The 23,976-nt window shown below is 41.8% G+C and overlaps 3 protein-coding genes across 3 annotated transcripts; all 3 read left to right on the plus strand.

Moving 5' to 3' along the window:
- The first annotated feature begins 2,989 nt into the window (after nucleotides 1–2,989).
- LOC101096536 (olfactory receptor 6K3-like) lies at nucleotides 2,990–3,940 on the plus strand. The gene has a single exon (XM_045048395.1). It carries the CDS (start codon nucleotides 2,990–2,992, stop codon nucleotides 3,938–3,940), a length of 951 nt encoding a protein of 316 aa, XP_044904330.1.
- Nucleotides 3,941–7,947: 4,007 nt separating this feature from the next.
- LOC101096786 (olfactory receptor 6K3-like) lies at nucleotides 7,948–9,257 on the plus strand. The gene is given in 3 exon segments (XM_045048639.1): nucleotides 7,948–8,374; nucleotides 8,377–8,903; nucleotides 9,159–9,257. Coding segments are annotated over 3 exon segments (1,038 nt in total). The 5' UTR covers nucleotides 7,948–7,962.
- A 5,658-nt stretch (nucleotides 9,258–14,915) lies between these two features.
- Nucleotides 14,916–16,017, plus strand: LOC101097042 (olfactory receptor 6K3-like). Its single transcript, XM_006943103.3, has one exon. The coding sequence runs from the start codon at nucleotides 15,070–15,072 to the stop codon at nucleotides 16,015–16,017; it is 948 nt and encodes a 315-aa protein (XP_006943165.3). The 5' UTR covers nucleotides 14,916–15,069.
- Nucleotides 16,018–23,976: the final 7,959 nt, after the last annotated feature.

Here is a 23,976-nt window from a genome sequence, read left to right on the forward strand (position 1 = left end):
ATGCTAGAGGGCATACATCCGTGTTTGATTTTACAAGATACTGCTAAACTCTCTTCCACAGTGGCTGCAGCATTCTGTGTTCCCAGCAGCACCTGCAGGAAAGATCTAATCACTCCACACCCTCCCAGCACTTGGCATCACCAGCTGTTTTGTTAAAAACAATAAGTTAATTGTTCTTATAAATGTGTGACGGTGATGTATCTCTTTGCGGTTTTAAGAGTTTTGAGTTTTCCTGTTTTCTGGAAATGTCTTTAGGCAGATGCATGTCTCACAAATACTTTCTCCCAGGGTGGCTTTTTTTTTTCATTCCTGAGGGCCATCAATTTTGATGAGGTTCAGTTTGTCAGTTTCTTCTTTTACATATTGAGCTTTTGATGTTAGAGCATCCACACTTTTGTTGTGACAAAGGTCATAAGGATGTTCTCTTCCATTTTCTGGGAGATACTTTATGGTTTTGGTTCTACATTTAGATCTGTGATCCATGTTGTGTTCATTCTTGGGTATGATGCAAGACTTATTTTAGCACACGTATGTCCAGTTTTCCCAGTGCCATTTGCCAAAAATACCTTCTTTTCTCTGTTGAATTGCTTGACCTTATATGTGAGTGTCTATTTTTGTACTCTCCTTGGCTCCATTGATCTGGGTGTCTGTTCTCCTGACAATATTACATTGTCTTGATTTCTTTAGCATTACAGTGAGTCTGGAAATGTATATCAGCAGTTCTGAGTCCTCCAAATTTGTTCTCTTTTATCAAGATGTTTTGCTTTGTCCCTTGATTTTTCATTTATAGTTTAGAATCGGCTTCTTGATATCTATTTTAAAAACCCACCTGAGTTTTAGCGGAGGTTACATTGAATGAATGTATACATTATATTATATATACAATCATTGTATGTATGTATACATTCTATATGCACATTCATAGGCCAGATGTTCTATAATGGCATATGTTCTATAAATGGCAGAAAAATGAATGGCAATTAATATCTTTAGAATATTTATAATCCTCTCATTTTATGAAAATGTGAGGGATTTGCATGTATAAGAATAATAAACATCTCCTAATTCTCTGTGGACACTTGATTTTCCAGAAGTTGCCGAAGTGATATTTGTCAGATTTAGTCTATATAAATAAAGCAGTTCTTAAAAGAACATTTTCAAGATATATACTTAGTTTTGTAATGAGATCTCTGAAAAATTTCAGAATGAGCCAAATATTTTCCATTGGCTCCATCTATGTTTCAAATGCTTCATTTTAATTTGGAATTTCAAATGATATTTTTTAATAAAGTTGTAAGCTTTACATTGATTCTGCTTATAAGTAATTTTTCAAGTAGTGTTAATTCAGGGGAAATATTCTGCTGCCTTCCTAGGGAATATTGGCATACAGCATAATCAAGTGTCCTAATTTCATTGTATGAGGAGTTTGTTTAATTTATTATTTTTTGTGTGAGACAGAGAGCAGAGGAGAAGGGTAGGGGGAGAAAGACAGAGAATCTTAAAGCACTCTCCATGCTCAGCACAGAGGCTGGATCGGGGTTTGATCTCACAAGCCTGGGATAATGACCCAGGTTGAAATCAAGAGTCAGACGCTCAACTGACTGAGCCACTCAGGCACCCCACGAGGAGTTCATTTTTAAAAGGCTCTAGGGGACCCTGGGTGGCTCAGTCAGTTAAGCGTCTGACTTCAGCCCGGGTCATGATCTCACAGTCCATGAGTTCAAGCCCCGCGTCAGGCTCTGGGCTGATGGCTCAGAGCCTGGAGCCTGCTTCTGATTCTGTGTCTCCCTCTCTCTCTGCCCCTCCCCCGTTCATGCTCTGTCTCTCTCTGTCTCAAAAATAAATAAACGTTAAAATTTTTTTTTTAAAAAATAAAAGGCCCTACACGATCTCAAAAGAACTTATCTTTCAAATTCCTTTGTGTTCTCAATATTTCTCTTTGGCTCATTTTCGATCCAGGTTTCTGAATTGCTGGGGAATAGTACCCAGTACACTTGATGAGATTCCTTGAACTACTTTTAGAGATCTCTTCATACTCCATGCAATTTCAAGGGACCCAAATTGTGCTGGAACGTCACATTTTGGCTCTCACCTTCTAATTCCTTGATGGTCTTTGTCAGACTATAAACAATCCATGCAGGGAGACTTAGCTAGCTCAGAAACACTCTCTGCTTCTTTTTAATATCTCTGGTGGACTGACATTTAGAAGCGTGATGGAAAGGTTTCAAGAACAGGTTTCTGAAGAGAGAACTCCCTGTTCACAGACTGGGCCCTCTTTGTTCTTCCAGAACCCTCTAAAGCTCAGTTTCTGGAATTTCTCTTCCCTCTGTGCTGGCCAGTTTCCACTAGCTTTATCTCTTCCACTGCTGGGAATAGGTTCCTACCATAGCTTCACGTTGAAATATTTCCCTAAAAACCTCACCCTTTCTCTAACTACACTCAGAATTCCTCTGTGGTCTGATAAAGGAACCGAATACCGAAAACTGGGGGTTTTCCAGAAAATGCAGAATACAACTTGACAATAACTGTGTAGACAGGAAAATAACTAAAAGTCTTGATCGTCTAATCTACAGCCAAGAAACATTAGAGAATGTATCCGGTATGTGATTCAAAATGATTTTGGGAATTCGTATAAAAAGTGATTATTAGTAGTCCCCCTAATATCTTACTTTGCTTTAGTTAGCATAGCTTATAAAGATGACCTTATGCAATCTTACTTATTTTTATTTGTCTCCTTCATTGGAATATAAGCTCCATGAAAATGGAGTGTTTTCTTCACTACTGAATTCAACAAGCCTACAGTTGTGTTTGGCACATAGTAGATACTAAATGGACATGTTTCATTAACCCAAGAATGATAGGGATAAATCATCTACCTAAAGCATTTCTTCCTTTGAATCTTATTTGAACCAAGAGATCTAACTCTTTATATTTCATCTAGGGACTGAGCTGTGTCTTTCTACCCAAAACACTTAAGGCTGTTGAGACCATGGTAAGAAATAACCGAACTTCGACAGTGACGGAGTTTCTCTTCTCTGGATTCCCCCAGTTTGAAGACGGCAGCCTCCTCTTCTTCATTCCTTTGTTCATCATCTACATCTTCATTGTGATTGGAAATCTCATTGTATTTTTTGCAGTCAGGATGGACACCCGTCTCCACAACCCCATGTACAATTTCATCAGCATCTTCTCCTTCCTGGAGATCTGGTACACAACAGCCACCATCCCCAAGATGCTCTCCAACCTCATCTGCGAGAAGAAGACCATCTCCATTACTGGCTGCCTCCTGCAGATGTACTTCTTCCATTCACTGGGAAATTCCGAGGGGATTTTGTTGACCACCATGGCCATTGACAGGTACATTGCCATCTGCAACCCTCTCCGCTACCCGACCATTATGACCCCCCAGCTGTGTGCTCAGCTCTCTGCAGGCTCCTGCCTCTTTGGCTTTCTTGTGTTGCTCCCAGAGATTGTTTGGATTTCCACCCTGCCTTTCTGCGGGCCCAACCAAATCCATCAGATATTTTGTGACTTTGAACCTGTACTGCGCTTGGCTTGTACAGACACGTCCATGATCCTGCTTGAGGATGTGATCCATGCTGCGGCCATCATCTTCTCTGTCCTGGTTATCGCTGTCTCTTATGTCAGAATCATCACTGTGACCCTGAGGATCCCGTCTGCCGAAGGCCGCCGGAAGGCCTTCTCGACCTGTGCGTCTCATCTTGGTGTCTTTCTGATGTTCTATGGCAGCGTGTCCCTCATGTACCTGCGCTTCTCTGCCACTTTCCCACCAACTTTGGACACAGTCACTGCACTGATGTTTGCCGTTCTTGCTCCCTTTTTCAACCCTATCATCTATAGTTTGAGAAACAAGGACATGAAGATTGCGATTAAGAAGCTTCTCTGCCTTCAGAAGGTGTTTAATGCACCTGCAAGATGATGTTACCTCATAGGCACCTCTCACTTTGGATGTTACTCTAAGATACTAAACCACAAAACTAGCATGTAACTCATTCGTTGTCACACTGATAGTTTATATTTATTCCATTTCTTCCCATGTTTGTTCTATTTATACATGTCTAATGTATCACAGACTACCTGTTCAGACATGCGTAGGTGGATAGATAATAGGGAGGAAATATGATGTTTAAGCCATTAAAATATATGCTGTAAACATTAATTTTATTTCTATTATGTAAGTATTATTCTTATTATTCCATAAGCATTAGTAACAACTGCAGATTATAAGATACAGTGGTTAAGAGCATAAGATCTATAGAAGAGAGGCTCACATTTTACTGGACTACATACAAGCTTTGTGACCTTAAACATGAAGTAGGTCTGAGAGGTGTTGGATACATCTGTTGCCTTGACTGTGGTGCTTATATGTGGTGTTTGCATATGTTCACACTCATCTATTGCACATGTTAAATATTTTCTTTGTATACAAAGTATACCTCAATAAAGTTGTTAAAAATAAAATAGACCATTTCATGCCACGGTAAACCATTAGAAAGGACATTTTTTCCAATTAACATTTTTTCCAGATCTTCTCATGTGATTTTTTTCTTTAGTTTGCATATAGTTGACCCATAATGCTACATTAGTCCCAGGTGTACAACATAGTGATTCAACACCTCTATACTGTACGTCATGCTCCCCACGACTGTAGTCACCATCTGTCATCATGCAGTGCTATGTTCCCTATGCTGGACCTTTTATTCCAATGGCTTATTATTATTTTGGAATTTCAAGAAAAAATATTGTAAGAAGTTAGACAAGGAAACTACATCCCTATGTCACAGGAAGAAATGTTAGACAAAACTCAAGAGAGAAAGAAAGCACATCTTCCCATCCAAAATTTGACACATAATTCCAAAGGGGATTACATGATAAAAGCAACTGGATTTGAAGAAGAAGAAGAAGAAGAAGAAGACGAAGACGAAGACGAAGACGAAGACGAAGGAGGAGGAGGAGGGGAAGGGGAAGGGGAAGGGGAAGGGGAAGGGGAAGGAGAAGGAGAAGGAGAAGGAGAAGGAGAAGGAGAAGGAGAAGGAGAAGGAGAAGGAGAAGGAGAGGAGGAGGAGGAAGAGGAAAATAACAACAACAACTCTGAGTTTTCAACAGAGCAGTGGATTGAGCACTTGGAATACAGAATAATCCTGTGAAAAGTGGTGAGACACTAACTGTAACTAGAGAGGTCAGCAGGACCCACATGGATTGTTTAGGGGAAGAGAGATTCACATGCATTTGTGGCATGAGAAAAAAAAAATGACATTTCCCCCTCACTTCACTATTGGCACAAAATCCCAATGACATGTCTGTTGTGAAATGGTCTTATTTTCTATTAACTATTTTTCAAGTTTTTCTTTCAGGTATGTTTCCTTCAAGACTTTCCACACGTGTGTGTTCATGTAAGAAGAGGAGGACCAACACAAAGTGCTCTTTGCAGGGCACCGGGTAGACTTACGAACACCTGGGGCGATAACCACAGTGGTGGAGAAAGTAGTTTGCCATGTCCGGAGATATGAGTACAATCAGGAAAAAATACTTCATGACGACTTTGATCCCGAAATCTAATGAGACGAGCGTACAATGGGGACGTTTCTGCTAGTTAACCCCGTGAGGGAAAGTGATGTTCTGCACTGGGGGACAGGGAGGGAATCCCCAATGGAGCCCGCTTACCCTTCTTGCTATTCCCTGGGGTGCCTGTGAAAATAACTGTAAGATCCCTTTTGGAGGGGCCAGAGGAGTGTCAAGGATGCAGAGATCCACACAGACAGGGGAGCCCCTGTAGTCTTGGGTAGAGGTGAGTGCAGGAGGCTAAGGCTTGAGAAAGAATTCACTCACCATGCACAAGAAAGTCATAGGCATTCCTGGGTGGATCAGTGGGTTAAGTGTCTAACTCTTGATTTCATCTCAGATCATGATCTCATGGTTCGTGTGTCCAAGCCCCGTATCGGGCTCTTTGTTAACAGAGCGGAGCCTTCTTGGGATTCTCTCTCCCTCTCTCTCTCTCTAAATAAATAAATAAACAAACATTAAAAAAAAAGCCTGAGGACTCAGAAACTTCAAATGTTGGTAGTGCATAAAGGCAAGTATAGCGGGAAACTTACTGGGCACAGGCATAAATAAAACAGGATACTCCATTATGATGCCATCCTTTGAGAGGTCAGTTTTTCCAGACTTGCTTAGGACTCTCATTAAAAGTGAATTGTCGGGAAAAAAAAAGTTAGAGGGGGAGGGAGCCAAACCATAAGAGAGTCTTAAAAGCTGAGAACAAACTGAGGTTGATGGGGGGTGGGAGGGAGGGCAAGGTGGGTGATGGGCATTGAGGAGGTCACCTGTTGGGATGAGCACTGGGTGTTGTATGGAAACCAATTTGACAATAAACTTCATATATATATATATGTGTGTGTGTGTGTGTGTGTGTGTGAATTGTCATACTTCCCTTTCCAAACAGTTTCCAAATTTCTTTTCTCACTTGTCCATGGCTGTCTTGTGGGTTTAATTCTAATTGCATCAAGAGTATGGCTTCCAAGTTAATTTATTTGACACCAACCATTTTTTTTTTACATGCCAACCCTGTTCTAGGTTACTGCCCTGAAGGAAGAGCCCAGTCTAAAGAAGGAAAAACAGGGGCACCTGAGTGGCTCAGTTGGTTAAGAGTCCAACCCTTGGTTTGGGCTCAGGTCATGATCTCAAGGTCATGAGATTGAGCCCTGAGTTGGGCTCGGCGTTGACAGTGTGAACCCTGTTCAGGATTCTCTTTCTCTCTCTCTCTATCTCTGTCTCTCTCTCCAACTCCCTCCCCACTCACTCTTGCTCTCTATCTCCCAAAATAAACGAATAAACATTTAAAAAAATAAGGAAGGAAAAGCTAGTAGTTGATGATGAAACATGATAAATATAATCCAGAAACCCCAGGGTAACAGTGCCCAATATTCTGGAGTGTTGACTATCTTCCTGACGCTACTCTAAGCCCTGAAAGTGTGTTTACACATATTGGCAGGGGCAGTGGGTTCGAGCGCTTCCTTAGAGATACGGTGCACGGATTTACATTCTGACTTCAGGCGAGCATCCCGCGGAAAAGGGTTTCACCTGTCTGTGCCTGAGTGTTCTCCTCTGTAAAATGAGCACGATCTTGCCTCCCTAGAGCATCTGGAGCATTAGGGAAAAAAATACAGCCTGTGCTTGGGGCGGTGCTTGCCACAGTGACTGACTCCATACCCAGCACACTATGCAATGCGGTTCTTGCTACTGTAAAGTGTTTGGCCATTCTCAAAGCCTTCCGTGCTAGTATTAATATTTTCTCCCGTCCGCCTCCGGCTTCGGCTCGGGTCATGATCTCACTCACGGTTTCATGGGTCTGAGCCCCCCATCGGGCTCTTCCCTGACAGCGTGGAGCCTGCTTTAGATTCTCCCTTTCTCTCTGCCCGCCCCTGCTCCCACTCTCTGCATCTTTCTCAAAGATAAATAATAAATTGGGGCACCTGGGTGGCGCAGTCGGTTAAGCGTCCGACTTCAGCCAGGTCATGATCTCGCGCTCCGTGAGTTCGAGCCCCGCGTCAGGCTCTGGGCTGACGGCTCAGAGCCTGGAGCCTGTTTCCGATTCTGTGTCTCCCTCTCTCTCTGCCCCTCGCTCGTTCATGCTCTGTCTCTCTCTGTCCCAAAAATAAATTAAAAAAATGTTGAAAAAAAATTAAAAGATAAATAATAAATAAAACACTTAAAAACATTTGGGGACTGCTGTTTCTGTGGTTGTGCCTCTGAAGGAGCAGGGAGAAAAAGCCAAATACTAGTCAGTGTGCACAAGAGTGTGAAATTAGAAAAGAATAAAACTTGCAAGTTATTTCCTGTTATTCATCCAAGTTACTTAGCTGTTCACCACCCGTTCTTCTCCGCCTCCTTGTGAGCTGGTGTGTGCCCTCTCCTTCATTCGCAGGGAGCTCTGCTGTGCATATGGGAAGGGGAAACCTGTCAGCCGTGACTGAATTCATCTTCACTGGCTTCCCGCAGCTCCAAGATGGCGGCCTCCTGTACTTCTTCCCCCTACTTTTCGTCTACACTTTTATTGTCATCAGGAACCTGATGGTCTTCTTTGCTGCCCGGCTGGACACCCGTCCTCACAACCCCATGTACAATTTCATCAGCATCTTCTCCTTCCTGGAGATCTGGTACACGACAGCCACCATCCCCAAGATGCTCTCCAACCTCATCTGCGAGAAGAAGACCATCTCCATTACTGGCTGCCTCCTGCAGATGTACTTCTTCCATTCGCTGGGAAATCCCGAGGGGATGCTGTTGACCACCATGGCCATTGACATGTACATTGCCATCTGCAACCCTCTCCGCTACCCGACCATTATGACCCCCAGCTGTGTGCTCAGCTCTCTGCAGGCTCCTGCATCTTGGGTCTCCTCATCCTGCTTCCTGAGATTGTGATGATTTCCACACCGCTTCTCCGTGGGCCCAACCAAATCTGTCAAATCTTCTGTGACTTGGTCCTCACGCTGAGCCTGGCCTGTACAGACACGTCCACGATTCTGGTTGGAGATGTGATCCATGCTGTGGCCATCATCGTTACCGTCCTAATCATTGCCCTGTTCTCTATCAGGATGGTCACTGTGGTCCTGAGGATCCCCTCTGCTGAGGGCGGGCAAAAGGCCTTTTCTACCTGTGCAGGCCATCTCGCTGTGTCCCTGATTTTCTTAGGCCACGTGTCCCTCATGTATTCACGATTCAATGCCACCTACCTCCCAGTCCTGGACACCACAACTGCACTGATGTTTATTATCTTTGCCCCCTTCTTCAATCCCATCATCTATAGTCTGAGAAACAAGGACATGAAGAACACGATTAGAACACTGTTCACCTTCAGAAAACGTTCGACACGTTTGGAGGTTAATTCTGAGCCACAAATCTCCTCCCCCCATCTTACTGTTTTCTGTAACAGATTTAAAAAAAAAATGAAACCACTCTATACATAGTTCTTTGTCACACTGAACTTTCTGTCTGTTCTCCTCATTATTTTCCCTGATATCTAGAAAAACACATTTATACTCTAGGTCATAGCTATTAACACTGATGTATATACGGTCAAGAACCTTATTATGGGGTTGATTTGCTTGCTTTCTTCTGAACGGTTGTAATTAAAGGAAAGCTCGCTCATCACTCCAGAAGCTGGCCGTGTGCTTCAGGCAATAGATCTTGGGAAAGTTCTCTATTTCATTATGGATCATGGATTACCTGATTAGGTTTGTTGGGAGTAGATATCTTTTTTTTTAAGTTTTTGAAATTAATTTATGTATTTTGAGAGAGAAAGAGAGCACAAGCAGGGGGGAGGCACAGAGAGAGAGAGATACTGTATCCCAAGCACTCCCTGCACTGTTAGCACGGAGCTTGATATGGAGCTCAAACTCACGAATGGCGAGATCATGACCTGAGCCAAAACCAAGAGTCAGATGCTTAACTGAGTGAGCCATCCGGGAGCCCCGGGAAGCAGATATCTTAAAATAATAATAATAATAATAATAATACTTAAGGAAGTCAAGTATACTTTCATTTTTAGTTGTGCAATTAGTTCTTCATTAGAATAATAAGGGTATACATTTAGTAAGACTAAATGATTCCTGTTGCCAGACATGTTCATAAGAAACCTACCATGTAGGATACTGTTGACACATATACACTTCAGTACACACAGATACACACAGAGAGGAACGTTAGCTATTGCTGGTCTTCCCGGGACTAAGCATCTTCATTTTCTTCAACACAAAAGTCTTCTTTGCATCTATGGAATGGCCACTTCAAATAACATGATTCATTTGACTTTCTAACCGAACAGCTCTAAAGAAACTTTTCCTCTCCTTGCCATATCCAGTGCTGTTGCCTGAAGTTTCTATCATAATTCATGCACAGCTCTTATAATTATCTTCATAAAACACACGTACAAAAATTTTGGTATAAAAATAGCAATTTTATCCTGTGTACTGAAATTTCCTTCCCCAACAGTCCAATAAAACAGCCCAAACCACGTGGATATTAATTTCTTTAGAGACCCAAAAGGCGCACAAAACACGAAACAACCCCACCTAGCTTACATCACAAGCATCCTTCCAGAGGGGGGGAAAGAAAAAACCTCTGTAAGTCCTGAAAAACAAAGAAAGGTGAAGTCAATAGACAAAATGTAAATAATCTCTTAAAGTCATAGTATATACGACACAAAATTTAAGGGAATTCAGTACAGGCAAGAGAAGGCCCTATCTGGGAAATATTTTGCAGGAATCTTTTTTGATAAAAGTGTTGGAAATTCCAGGGGCGCCTGGGTGGCTCAGTTGGCTAAGCGTCCAGCTTCAGCTCAGGTCATGATCTCGTGGTTTATGAGTTCAAGCCCCACGTCAGGCTCTGTGCTGACAGCTCAGGAGCCTGGAGCCTGCTTCGGAATCTGTGTCTCCCTCTCTCTCTGCCCCTCCCCTGCTCACGTTCTGTCTCTCTCTGTCTCTCAAAAAATAAACATTAAAAAAATTTTTTTTCAAGTGTTGAAAATTCCAAACAGAAGTGGGATTTTGATAGATATGCATTGGGATGGGGGCTCATGAATGGGTATCTGGAATGTTTCTGTTTATCAAGTGGGGACTTTACCTCTTCAACTCCTGGGTTTCCCTTGGTGGATGGCACGTGAAGTGAAGTTGGGACATCTTTGCCTCAAAAGTCCGAGTTTAGGATTCCACAACCAACAGAGAAGAGGCACGTTAGTGGCTGTGTGTCATCCACTTGGTTCGAGTCCCATCAAGGAAACCAGTTAAATTAAAGGGCCGCTGACAAAAGCAGCTGGAAATGGAGAGGGGGCCTGGGATGCAGTCACATACACACTTCAGTCCCACTCGGCCTCCGCAGCCAAACCCCGTGATTTTGAACTTGGGCCACGCTAATCGTAAATAACGAACAAACAAAAGCAGATAAGGAGGCAAGAAATTATCCAACAACACCTGTTCTCGACTTAGGATTGCACTTCACGGCTTCACCGTAGCCTGGCCAGAAAATTTGTATTCCTGTTCCGTGGGCAGCCAGAATTCAAACGGTCATATCCGCATTCCTGAGTTTGCAGGAGCAGGCATTGGAAAGACAAATGCACCACGAGGGCAGGAGGATCCACAGAAGTGGAGGACGTGTGACGCATCCCAGTGGCACCCCCACATACAAACGCTTGCTATTGTCAATTAGGTATCGGATAACTTTCCATCCTGAAGGAAAACAAATAAAAAGGTTTAAAAATGCTTCTGCCAATCTAAAAGTGTACTTATTCCTCCAAGTGTCACAAAGGGCTTCATATACCCAACTGTTTATATTTTTCATGTGGTACATTTGAAAAAGAGCAGGGAGAAGAATTTTATTTTTTTATTTTTTTATTTGTTTGCTTCAGAAAGCAACAAATCAGAGAATCAGAGAATAAAGAGGCTGTGCAAGTATGTTTCTCCACGTTGCTACCACTGGTGCCTGTTTGCCAACTGGACGTTCACTTGGGTTGCAGTGGGGCAACTCTTGACAATTCAAGTCCACGGTGAAGGCTGGTCTGTTAGGTTTAAAAAGGGGGCACTATGGTCATTCAACTATTTCCATTTCTAGATTTCCTAACACCTGGATAAGGACAAATACAGACAAATTAAACATTTCTTTTCTCTTTATTTAAAAGTTTTATTTATTTATTCTGAGAGAGAGAGAGAGAAAGAGAGAGAGAGAGAGAGAGAGAGAGAGAGAGAGAGAGAGATGGAGAGCATGAGAGGAGATAGGGAGAGAGAGAGAGAATCCCAAGCAGGCTCTGTGCTATTAGCACAGAGACCAACGCGGGGCTCAAACTCACAAACTGTGAGATCATGACCTGAGCTGAAACCGAGAGTAGGACTCTTAACCAACTGAGCCACCCAGGCACCCCAACATTTCTTTTTCTTAAAGTAAAGTAAGTCACTTTCCGTTCTTGTTAATTTATGCATTTTCTCATAGAAATAATTTTATTTCTAGAAACAGATGAACCACAGATTATATCTGTAAAGCAAACTTGCCAAATGTTGCTGATACTAAAAATCAGGTTAGTTTTCATGGGGGGGGGGAATAGACAATCTAGATAAAATTGCATATTCAAGGGAGCATATAAATATTTCTTAGCGATAAGATTTTGGTACTACACTCGAGAGAAACATGAAGGGAAAAAAATCTTCCCTGATAATTTTCAGTGGTTAAAAATAAACATATCTTACACAGTCGTCGTTAATATGAATTTATTTTTATAAAGTATTCTAAGTCACCAAATTCCATGATTAGAGATGAGAAGTCCTTCTTCCTAACATTGTGCATTCTTGAGCCAGGCTCCGTAACCACATTCACACGAGAGACGTGACCCCATCGCTTTGCTACCGTATCAGGAAACTTCTAAGATATTTTCCGTAAGAATGGTGAATAGAAAACGAATTAATATACGTGTTGTTGTATTTGGCAATGTTTGCAACACACTGTGAACGAAGTGGTATACAAGACCAATCTTTCATATATTTGTGGGGAAAAATAGAAAATTAAAGAATTCATCAGAATCCATAGGAATAATTTGAAGGAGAGCCCCGTATATGTTGCTGGAAGGAAAAAGGTGGGGGGGGGGGGTCCATCGTCTTCTTTAGTACTGGCTCACTTTTCCAAACGACATGTTTTCCCAGAAATTGTTTTCTTTTTTCTTCGCTACTTTATCCATGATACTTAACGTGCCAGTAAATCACCTTCAATGCTGTTCCTTTTTTAATTTTTTTAAAATGTTTTTATTTATTTTTGAGAGGGAGAGAGATGGAGCATGAGCAGGGAGGAGCAGAGAGAGAGGAAGACACAGAACCCAAAGCAGGCTCCAGGCTCTGAGCTGTCAGCACAGAGCCTGATGTGGGGCTCGAACTCGTGACCCACAAGATCATGACGTGAGCCAAATTTGGATAGCTTAACTGGCTGAGCCACCCAGGCACTCTAACACTGTTCTATTTCTTGTGTGTTTTTGTGAGGGTAGAGTCCTATCAAAGCTGTTCTTTGTATGGAACCCTCTCAATTCCATACTGAGATGGGAACTGACTGGTTAAATCATGACCAGTAACAAGAAAATGGTGGTAACAATGGTCACCAGGATCTGTGAGTCTTCCTTGGGACACTGCTTCTCCTCTGACCTGAAGATCTAATGAGAAGACAGGGCAGGGATGTCTGATAATTGACCCCATGAGGGAACAGATTGCTTTCTACTTATTACCGAGGGATAAAACCTCAGTGGAGTTCATTTTCCCTTTGGTGTCTTTGGTAGGATGGCTATAACAACACTTCCAGAGACAGTGAAAGAACATTCGGCAATGCAGAGACCCAGGGAAAAGGAAGAGCCCTCTGGTATTTTGCAGAGGTGAGTTTAGGGTCACTGAGGGCTGGGGAGAAATTATCCATTTTCTTTGCTAAGGATGAAACACATTCTAAAGACTCGGTGAAGACCTGGGGAGACTTGAATTTGGGCATTGGACTAGGGCTTCTGAGAAAGTTCCATCTTTGGAATTCTGGGCTCTGCATATTTTCAATCAGAAATTATATCCAGTTATTCAGACCATGTGATGGTCCAAGACATGAATGCTCATCCTCTCTTCTCTACCTGCCTTGATTCTGGATTTTTCTGGCTTTAATGAGTTTGCAAGTCAGATCCAAACCTAGTCATTACAAAAGAAGCTACTTTCAAGTGCTTAATATATACTAGGGGTCGTGAAAGACAAAGGCTCATCCTGCCCGAATGGAAGCTCACAGTCTAGTGAAGTTAAACAGAGAACAAGAATTGCAGTGAAACTTAATCAAGTTAATGGTAGGGGCCCTGCCGAAGACACAGAGATGAGAATAAACCCAGAGGTGTATGTGTACATGTGTGTGTGCGTATGTGAATGTGGGGAAGGACATGAGCGCACTTCTGACAGGAGGCAGTGGCTGAGCTGAAACCCAAAGGAAGCCAGTAGCATCCTGGTGAAGAAAAGCGAGTCTGAATGCCTTCCCAAAAGAGTGTTGGCCTTCACGAGGCAATGATCTCGGGGAATTGGAGGTAGACCCTGAAATCTGCCATCGTGCAGGAGGAGGGAGTGGCGGGTGGGGATATGCTGGGTGTGCGGATCTGAAGTCTGGAAACACACCTGTGCTGGAGACAGAGGCTTGATGCCTATGTATTGTTCATCCACAGACAGCAAGGAAAGACAGGACTTCAGGGGCCACAGCAGAAACTTGCCATACATAGCCATGTACCGAATGGGTAAAGAAGATGGGTCCATAACACATAGAAGGAAACAATGATATAACGAACACACGAGAAGAAGCCTCCATATAGGAACAGGGCGAACCTGGAGTGGGGTTGCATGAGAGCCAAGGGAGAAAAATCTTCAAGTAGCGGTAATCAGGAGTTTCTGGCACAAAAGGGTAGGCATAGTATAATAACTGAAACATTTATGTTGCTTTGTGGTTATCATGTCACTGACACATAGGACAAAATGTCTTCTGTAAGTGGAAGTAAAGAAAGAATTCACACAGCAAATGGTTGAGGAGTGAACAAGATCTGAACGAGATACTGTTAATATTACTGTTTCAGAAAGCCGATCTCGGAAAGAAATGAGAACAGATATTGATCATGAATGCCAGGGGCGTTGATACATTAACTCATGTAATACAACTCCAATTGGACAAATAGGTTTTCACCTACAGAAGAAGATGCTGAATCTCAGAGAGATTGTGGGACTTGCCCATTATCGCCCAACTAATAGGCAGCAGGATGAGAATTCAGGCTCAGTATGTTCGATATGTTCGATTTGAACCCTGGCTGTACTAATCATTAGCTATACTGTCTCCCAAATAAAGATTGCAGATACAGGCAAGCCACTGGTCATTTTGAACAGAGGAAGTGTCAAAACACACGCAAAAAAAACGCCACGTAACCAAAATACTGTTTATGTTTACACTGCATCGATTTCCTTCTCTGTTAGTTGGGTATAACCTCTCCCTTATTCACAGGAAGCTCTTCTGGGGATAATGGAGAGTGAAAATCTATCAGCTGTGACTGAATTCATCTTCACTGGCTTCCCGCAGCTCCAAGATGGCGGCCTCCTGTACTTCTTCCCCCTCCTTTTCGTCTACACCTTTATTGTCGTTGGGAACCTGATGGTCTTCTTTGCTGTCCGGCTGGACACCCGTCTCCACAACCCCATGTACAATTTCATCAGTATCTTCTCATTTCTGGAGATCTGGTACACCACGGCCACCATCCCCAAGATGCTCTCCAATCTGATCAGCAGCCAAAAGACCATCTCCTTGACTGGCTGCCTCTTGCAAATGTACTTCTTCCATTCACTCGGAAACACTGAAGGAGCCTTGCTGACCATCATGGCCATCGACAGGTACGTTGCCATCTGCAACCCTCTTCACTACCTGACCATCATGACCCCCCGACTATGCGCTCAGCTTTCTGCAGGCTCTTGTGTCTTTGGTTTCCTCATCCTTCTACCTGAGGTTGTATGGATTTCTACCCTACCTTTCTGTGGCCCCAACCAAATCCATCAGATCTTCTGTGATTTTGGTCCATTATTAAATTTAACCTGTACGGATGCCTCTGTGATCCTAGTGCAAGACGTGATTCATGCTTCGGCCATTCTGATAACGAGTCTGATTATTTCCCTTTCGTACATCAGAATTGTGGTTGTTATCCTGGGCATCCCTTCAGCGGAGGGTCGTAAAAAGGCCTTCTCCACCTGCGTCGCCCACATTGCCGTCTTCCTGATGTTTTTTGGCAGTGTGGCCCTCATGTATCTCAGATTCTCTGCCACGTATACGCCATTCTGGGACACAGCCATTGCTGTAACATTCTCTGTCCTTTCTCCCCTTTTCAATCCCATGATATACAGCCTGAGAAATAATGATATGAAAGATGCTATTAAGAAGCTCCTTTGCCCTCAAAAGGTGTTTCGTGTACGTGGTAGGTAACTTAGGAAGCAGTCTTCTATATGGATGGAACTTCTTCGCAAAATACCGACCCCACAAACACGAGAACTGAAAAGAATTATGCAAGTAGTCCAAATTTCTTCTCCATGAGTTGGTGAGAAGACTGACAGAGAAACTCCTATGAGGACTTACAGAGACGGCAAAAATACCGTTTTCTTTTCTGTATCTCTCATTTTGTGCATTTGATTTTAATTTGCTCTTTTACTTCAAGGTGGTTAATTGTATAAATATTAATAATACTCATAGATATTACCTTTCTTTGGTATCGAATCTCTTTACAAAGCTCCCAGTGACCTGATGGAGCCCATGGAGCCCACTCCCCATGACACTAAGGTGACGGGTCCAAGTTCTTTCTGGAAGCTACTGGACATTAAGCAGAAGCAAGAGCCTCTGGCACCCAGACCATAGACTGGATCCCCCATCTTTGCTTCCTTTCCAGTCAGCCTTGCTGGTATTTTTAAGATCTACATACTGGGGTGCTCTGTATGTGACGCTGTTGTGAACAGGGGGGTCACGGATGATGTGCAGTTGTGTTAACCCCGTAACTGTGAAAAGCAACTGAGTAGATCAGATCCCTCCCCATGGGAACTTAGCATCTCACGTAGGATCAGTGTGAGAAAATGTTGACATAATAAATGCATATGTTTACATCTATAGGCAATGAAATTTATTGATGATTTAATCCACCCCTCTAAGAAATTGTCTCTTTTCCGATATCAGTGCTAAAATATATATTTCGTGTAGCAGTTTTCCTCTAATACCTATGTGACTTGGTAATAAAAAGTGTTTAATTCAAAATTATATACTAAAACTTATTCATGTTTCTACAAAGTACTTAGAGCCATCAGTTTAATTATGGCAAAAATTGGATTGGATATGCAAATTATTTCTCTCTTTTGAACGTTTATATTGTTTCCTGGCTATCACCATTCTTTTTTTTTTTTAATATTTATTTTATTTTTTAAGAGAGAGACAGAATGCGAGCAGGGGAGGGGCAGAGAGAGAGAGGGAGACACAGAATCCGAAGCAGGCTCCAGGCTCCGAGCTGTCAGCACAAAGCCCGATGCAGGGCTGGAACTCAGGAACCATGAGATCATGACCTGAGCCAAAGTCGGACGCTCAACCGACTGAGCCACCCAGGCGCCCCTGGCTATCACCATTATAAATATGGCAATTATCTTTTTTTTTTTTTTTGCATAAAGTTCTTTCCATTTTCAAAAACTTCTGTCTCAAGATAAATTTCAAGAAGTTGACTCATTAAAGTAACATGCGCTGATATGTTTATAGCTGTTGGTAAAAATATTGTTTTTGCAAATGGTTGCACTAGTGCATCGATGGGGCACTTTCGGTACAACTTTGATTACATGGATTAAGTAAGAAGTCGAGCTGCTCTGCGAAGCTGCCAATTCTATCACGGACAAGGCGAAATTGTAGCACGACTGTAATAAAGGGTAGTGATAAGTTGCAGTGATCAACTGAGTTATTGGTCCCGATTCTTCGCATCCCCGTAACGGAATTACAAGTTCACAAATCTTCAGGGTGGGTGGCGTATACTTTTCTGCCCCATAACTTTGCATTGCCTGTTTTCTTTTTCTTTTCTTTCTGTCTTTTACTTTCTTTCTTTCTTTTACTTTCTTTCTTTTTTTTTTTTTTTGACTATTGGGGTGTCAGTGGACATTACGGGGGTTGAATCGATGCCTTTGTGGTTGGGTTCGCTCTGGTAGCTGCTTTTCTGGCAGGGTTGGACTCATGAGGCCATGTGCCTGGGAGGCCCTGGTGCAGAGAATTAGAGACATGGGGGGCTGACCTGCCCAAAGTCTGGTGCCTGGAGTCCAGAACCAGAACCCAAAGCCAAGAGTCCAGCCTCAGTCACCTTCTTGCAGCTGACGAGCAGACTCATCAGTAGGAGGCTAAATGATTATTGTTTTAATATCCATGTGTGAAACACTTCACAAGTTACTGCGTTCTGCTGTGCGTGGGCTTTGTTTGGCACCGTGCCAGCCCGGAATTGTCGAAATTTAATAACTAGTCCTTACTGTCTGAATCTTAAGATTGTCTGTTGGGTTGTAAGTATTTTAGAATCGTATTGTTAATTATTTCTTAATAATTCTATAATTTTCAGAAACATTATCTGCATCAAATGTGTAATTATTTAACCATGCCACCTGGTTGTGTGTGTGCATATGTGTGTGTGTGTGTGTGTGTGTGTGTGTGTGCATGCGTGGGAAAGATATTTTACACATTAAATGGATTTTTGCGGGGGACGCCTGGGTGGCCCAGTCGGTTAAGCGCCAGACTTCAGCTCAGGTCATGATCTCACGGTGCGTGGGTTCAAGCCCCACATCAGACTGTGCTGACAGCTCAGAGCCTGGAGCCTGCTTCGGATTCTGTCTGTCTCTCTCTCTCTCTCTCTCTCTCTCTCTGTCCCTCCCCTGCTTGCGCTCTGTCTCTCTCTTTCTCTCTCAAAAATAAATAAACATTAAAAAAAATTAATAGATTTTTTTTTTATCATTTAGAAACAGAGAAGGTGCTGGAGACCTGCAGTGGGGGGTTGGGGGGGGATATGCAGGTGGGCCATTCTTTGGAAAGACCAGTCTTTTTTCTATACCATTTTCCTCACCGTTTTTGTGGCTTATAGTCATCTTGCACTTGATCAGTATTTGGAAATAATGTTACAGCATTAAAGATTTTTTAAGGTAGAATAATAGTTAAATACAAAAGCTTTTAAAACAAGGTGAAAATAAAAAAACATATGCACGACATATTGAAGAATTGTAGAGATTCTACTTTTGTATTCTTTTTTAAAAAAATATTTTAAACTTTATTTTTGAGGGATAGAGCATGAGCAGGATAGGGGCAGAGAGAGAGAGGGAGACACAGAATCGGAAGCAGGCTGGAGGCTCCGAGCTGTCAGCACAGAGCCCTATGTGGGGCTTGAACTCATGAACCATGAGATCACGACCTGGGTTGAAGTTGGATGCTTAACCGACTGAGCCACCCAGGCACCCCCTACTTTTGTATTCTCATCGTTTGTTATACGTACATAAGCAAAATGTTTTGTGTTTGTCCAAACATAGCATAAAGTTCGTATGAATTCTCTATAGTAGTCTCTAATTAGAAACTGCTGTGTTAGGTAAATTGGTGAGCGTGTCTTTTTCTGAAACCATAATACCATTTCTTGTTGCATATTTGTTTAGTTTATTTGGGGTGAGAAAAAAATCATTTTCCTTAAAGTAAAAGATTTCTTTAAAAGAAGAACAAAGAAAAGAAACTTGGAAGAAAATCAGCATCAAATATAGACAAGTAATTTAAAATAAGATAAATGCAAAAGGCTCATAATCACATAAAGAGATGCTTAAACTCTGGGGCACCTGAAGCTCAGTCAGTTAAGTGCCCTACTCTTTGTTTTGGCTCGAGTCATTATGTCACAGTTCATGGGTTTGAGCCCCGCATCCGGCTCCATGCTGTCAGTGTGGATTCTCTCCCTCTTTCTGCCCCTCCCCTGCTCATGTGCGCTCTCTCTCTCTTTATCTCTCTCTCTCTGAAAGAAAGAAAGAAAGAAAGAAAGAAAGAAAGAAAGAGGCATGCTTAAACTCTTTATTAAGGCTCAGTGTTGGAGGGGATGTAGAGACAAAGAAACACACATACCCAGCAGGTAATATAAACTAGTGTAGCCATTCTGGAGAAAATTCTGGTAGAACTTAAACTCGAGTGTATCCTCTCTCCTAGTAATCTTGCTCCTAGGAATGTGTCCCAAATATATTTTCACACGTGTTAATAAATCAACATGCGTGAAGATGTTGGTTGGATGTGGGGAAGTTGGAAGCAATCTGTGACCTATGATGGGGAAGAGTTGCTTTAACTAAGATCAGTGAATATTTCAGAGGATCATATAGGTGCTAGATGGTGTGAACTCAATGAACACAAAGAAACCTACATAACTAAAAAATAATGCTGAGTGAAAAAAAAAATCAGCAATGCAACGAAATCAATCTGATACAATTGATGTGAACAAAAAGCACATGTACACAAAACACAAATGCTTGCTTCGCAAGGAAACATACCTACGCAAGATATCTTACGATTACAGTTAAGTAATTTAAATAGCTGTCTATGGAGAAAATAGGAGGAAGTATGAAAATTAAGGAAAATAAATAAAAACGTATTTCCATATAAATTTCTCTGTCTCTCTCTCTCTCTCTATTTTTTTTTTTCACAAAAGCAGATCACTGAGGCACCTGGTTGGCTCAGTTGGTTAAGTGTCCGACTCTTGATTTTGGCTCAAGCCATGATCTCACAGTTCGTGAGATCAAGCCTTGCATCAGGCTCTGCGCTGATGGCACGGAGCCCGCTTGGAATTTTCTCTCCCCTGTCTCTCCGCCCCTCCCCACACTGTTTCACTCTCTAAATAAATAAATAAATAAATAAACTCAAAAAAAAAAAAAAAAGCAGGTCTCATGCCATCAGAGTTAACAACACATTTGTATGTCTTTCCAAGTCACAGCACAGAGGTCTAGTATTTCCATATCAAACCAACTGCAGCATAGTATGTTGTATTATGGTTGTACCCCTTATCCCTAAGGCTGCAGATTTAAGTTTATTTCAATCACATCTAAGCATAAACATGTCACAGTGAAATCATGTCACAGTGAAAACGGCATGCATATGTGTAGACTGCGATCTTGTTGCAAGATTAATTCCTAGAAACACAGCTGCAATATTCAATAATATTCAGGATTTAAAAATGAAATAGTGCCAAATCACCATTCTCGATATCCTAAAAATTTGTATAGTCAGCAACATTGAGAGTTTACATTTCAACACATTACCTCGTGTAGCATGTATCCCTTGGCATATTCTTTGTCAATCTGAGACAAAACAAAAGGAATGCAAACACGTTTATTTGAGAATCACTGGAATAATACCACATATATTTAATAACCAGCGCAGATCTTTTCTGTTTTTCCTTTTAACTCTTAATTGTTATGTGTCGACAATTTTTCTTTTTCTTTTTTTTAAATATGCTTTTTTTTTTTTAAGTTTGGTGATTTATTTTGATGGGGCACCTAGGTGGCTCAGTCACTTAAGCATCCGACTTCACTCAGGTCATGATCTCACAGTTCATGAGTTTGAGTCCTGTGTGAGGCTCTGTGCTGACAGCTCAGAGTCTGGAGGATGCTTCGGATTCTGCGTCTCCCTCTCTTATCTGTTCCTCACCCACTTGTGTTCACTCTCTCTCTCTCAAAAGAAATAAGCATCTTAATTTAATTTTAAAGTTTATTTATTGGGGCACCCGGGTGGCTCGGTCGGTTAAGCGTCCGACTTCTGCTCAGGTCACGATCTCACGGTCCGTGAGTTTGAGCCCCACATCAGGCTCTGGGCTGATGGCTCAGAGCCTGGAGCCTGCTTCCGATTCTGTATCTCCCTCTCTCTCTCTGTCCCTCCCCCGTTCATGCTCTGTCTCTCTCTGTCTCAAAAATAAATAAACGTTAAAAAAAATAAAGTTTATTTATTATTTTTGAGAGAGAGAGAGAGAGAGAGAGAGAGAGAGAGAGAATCCCAAGCAGGCTCTACACTGTCAGTGCAGAGTCTGAGACAGGCCTCAAACTCATGAACCGTGAGACTATGACCTGAGTCATGATACCAAAGTAGGAAACCAAGGGTCGGTTACTTAACTGACTGAGCCCCCCAGATGCCCCTACATGTTGACAACTTTAATACTGAGTCCTTTGTTTCACAAAATTTCATTCATTGAATAAATGGATACGTATTTCATTGTTGTTATCATGCTTCAAAACGTTAAAAAATAATTTATACTTTCATATTGTAATTTAATGTCATTTATGAAAATAGTGGATTGTTCCAATAAGTCTAAAATGGCTGCAACTATATAAATTTCTTAGACATGATTTCATGTACTACTTGAAGGGAACCATTGCCTGCGTTTGGAATCGATGATACAGAATTAAATGTCATCATGGGTTGTCAAGTAAATTTGTTTCCATGTAAATAACCAATACCTTTTATAGAGTCTCCTAAAACAAACACAATGCTTAAAATTATACAGAATTTTAAAATTCGACTTAATTTCCAAATTAGTATTTTAAGGTGAACAAGGACATAGCAGATCCTGTTGGCTCGGTTGCCTAATCCAGGACCCACACCTAAACCTATTTTGCCCATGTCTCTGAAGGGGTTCCGAGTATGGAGATGTTGGCAACAATTTGCTAGGGTTTCTGGGAGAGCTATTGCTGGTGGAGTCCCAGCCGCACAACTTTTTTGCTGTGAGTGTGGAAACGATGCCTGGCACTTACAGATCTATTTTGCAACCTTAAGGAAAAGTCCAAGAGAGTGACTCATCTATTTGGGATCAAATAAGCAAGGAGCATTCCTAACTGATACAAATATAAAGAGTAGTTTAATTATAGAGTAAGAATTAACAAGCAGTCATTTTTTGAAGTACATGTTAGCATCCAGTTGAACTTGTCAATGAGAACACAAAATTTTTAGGAGAATGTGTTATTAACTGTCAATTCCCATGTCAAATATACTAAAAGAAAAATGTCATTTCCTACAATTCAGATTTGGGTTCCTAACAGCTGTTTTTAGTAACGGAACCAGAACTTATTACAGAGGAGTTTAGCCCATAACACAGAGAAGGAGAAATTCAAAGAGAGAATGGAATGTCTTATAGCTTAAAAGCAAATTTGCTTTTTCCTAAATTTGGCTTCATGGCTGGAAATAAGTAATCGGGATGGAAGTCTGGATCTCGCTTTTCATTGTTCCACCAATCCACTCCTCTCTGCTGAATCAACTTCCTTCAAATCCAAGTGTTGGATTTTCAGTAGTTTGATTCATTTAAAAGTCAACCCAACCAAAAGTACTACAGAAGAGGAAGTTTTTAAAAATACATTCATTCTGGGGCTCCTGTGTGGCTCAGTTGGTTGGGTGTCCAACTCTTGATATTGGCACGGGTTGTTACCTCAGAGTGGTGGGATCGAGCCCCAGGTCAGGTTCTGCGCTGAGTGTGGAACCTACTTGGGATTCTCCCTCACCCTCTCTCTCTCCCTTCCCTATTCTCTCTCTAAAACAAACAAACAAACAAACAAACAGACAGACAGACAGACAAACTTAGAAAAATACATTTATTCCAATGCTTCAGGCTTCCAGACTATCTCATTTGTCCTGGACTGGAGTTCTCTGGGAGTTCCCTGCGACTGGGTTCTCCTAATTACCAGGCTGAACTGTTTTTCTTAATTGGAGCTATTATGGGAATGATTGTTTTCTTAGTTATCTTCATTAGCCTATGTAAAATCCCCAGGAGAGTCTGTCTTCCCATGCTTGTTATGCTCAGAAAAAGATACACACATACATACATATGGGGCTGGGGCAGAGAGAGAGAGTTCTACAGGAAGCATCAGATCTATAAATCCCTACCTGGTGAAGGAAACGAAGTTCAGTTGGAGGACTCAGGGTAGAAACACAGCAGAAAGGCAAAGGCAGTTGGTCTTAGTGACTCTATATGGCTGGCAACATCAGGGTAGAGAAAGATTGAGTCTTCTCAATGTTTGTCCAACTTTGGAGTCCAACAGCAGGAAGGTCAGTGAATTAACTAATTTGGGGAAATTGAAGCTACCTAGGAAAAGAATAACCCACCTGCATAAGAATAGATAACCTTAGAGTGCACGCAGATACTGTGAATATCTGTTGAGATTATTTGGAGCAAGGAGAAATTAGGAGAAAACGTTGTAAGGCAAGTTCATACAAAGCATAAAAGTTTCCCAGGATTAAATATCAAAATATTAAAATTTCCCAGGAAACGTGTGGGATGTAAATGGGGCCAAAGCTTACGTGATTTTTGCTTTAAAACAAGTGAGCATAGTGATTAATTTCTGAAATGTTTCAGGTATCAATGCTTCAGGAATCCAATGAGATTTCCAG

The sequence above is a fragment of the Felis catus genome, chromosome F1 (assembly GCF_018350175.1).
Source record: "Felis catus isolate Fca126 chromosome F1, F.catus_Fca126_mat1.0, whole genome shotgun sequence".
NCBI classification, from domain to species: domain Eukaryota; kingdom Metazoa; phylum Chordata; class Mammalia; order Carnivora; family Felidae; genus Felis; species Felis catus.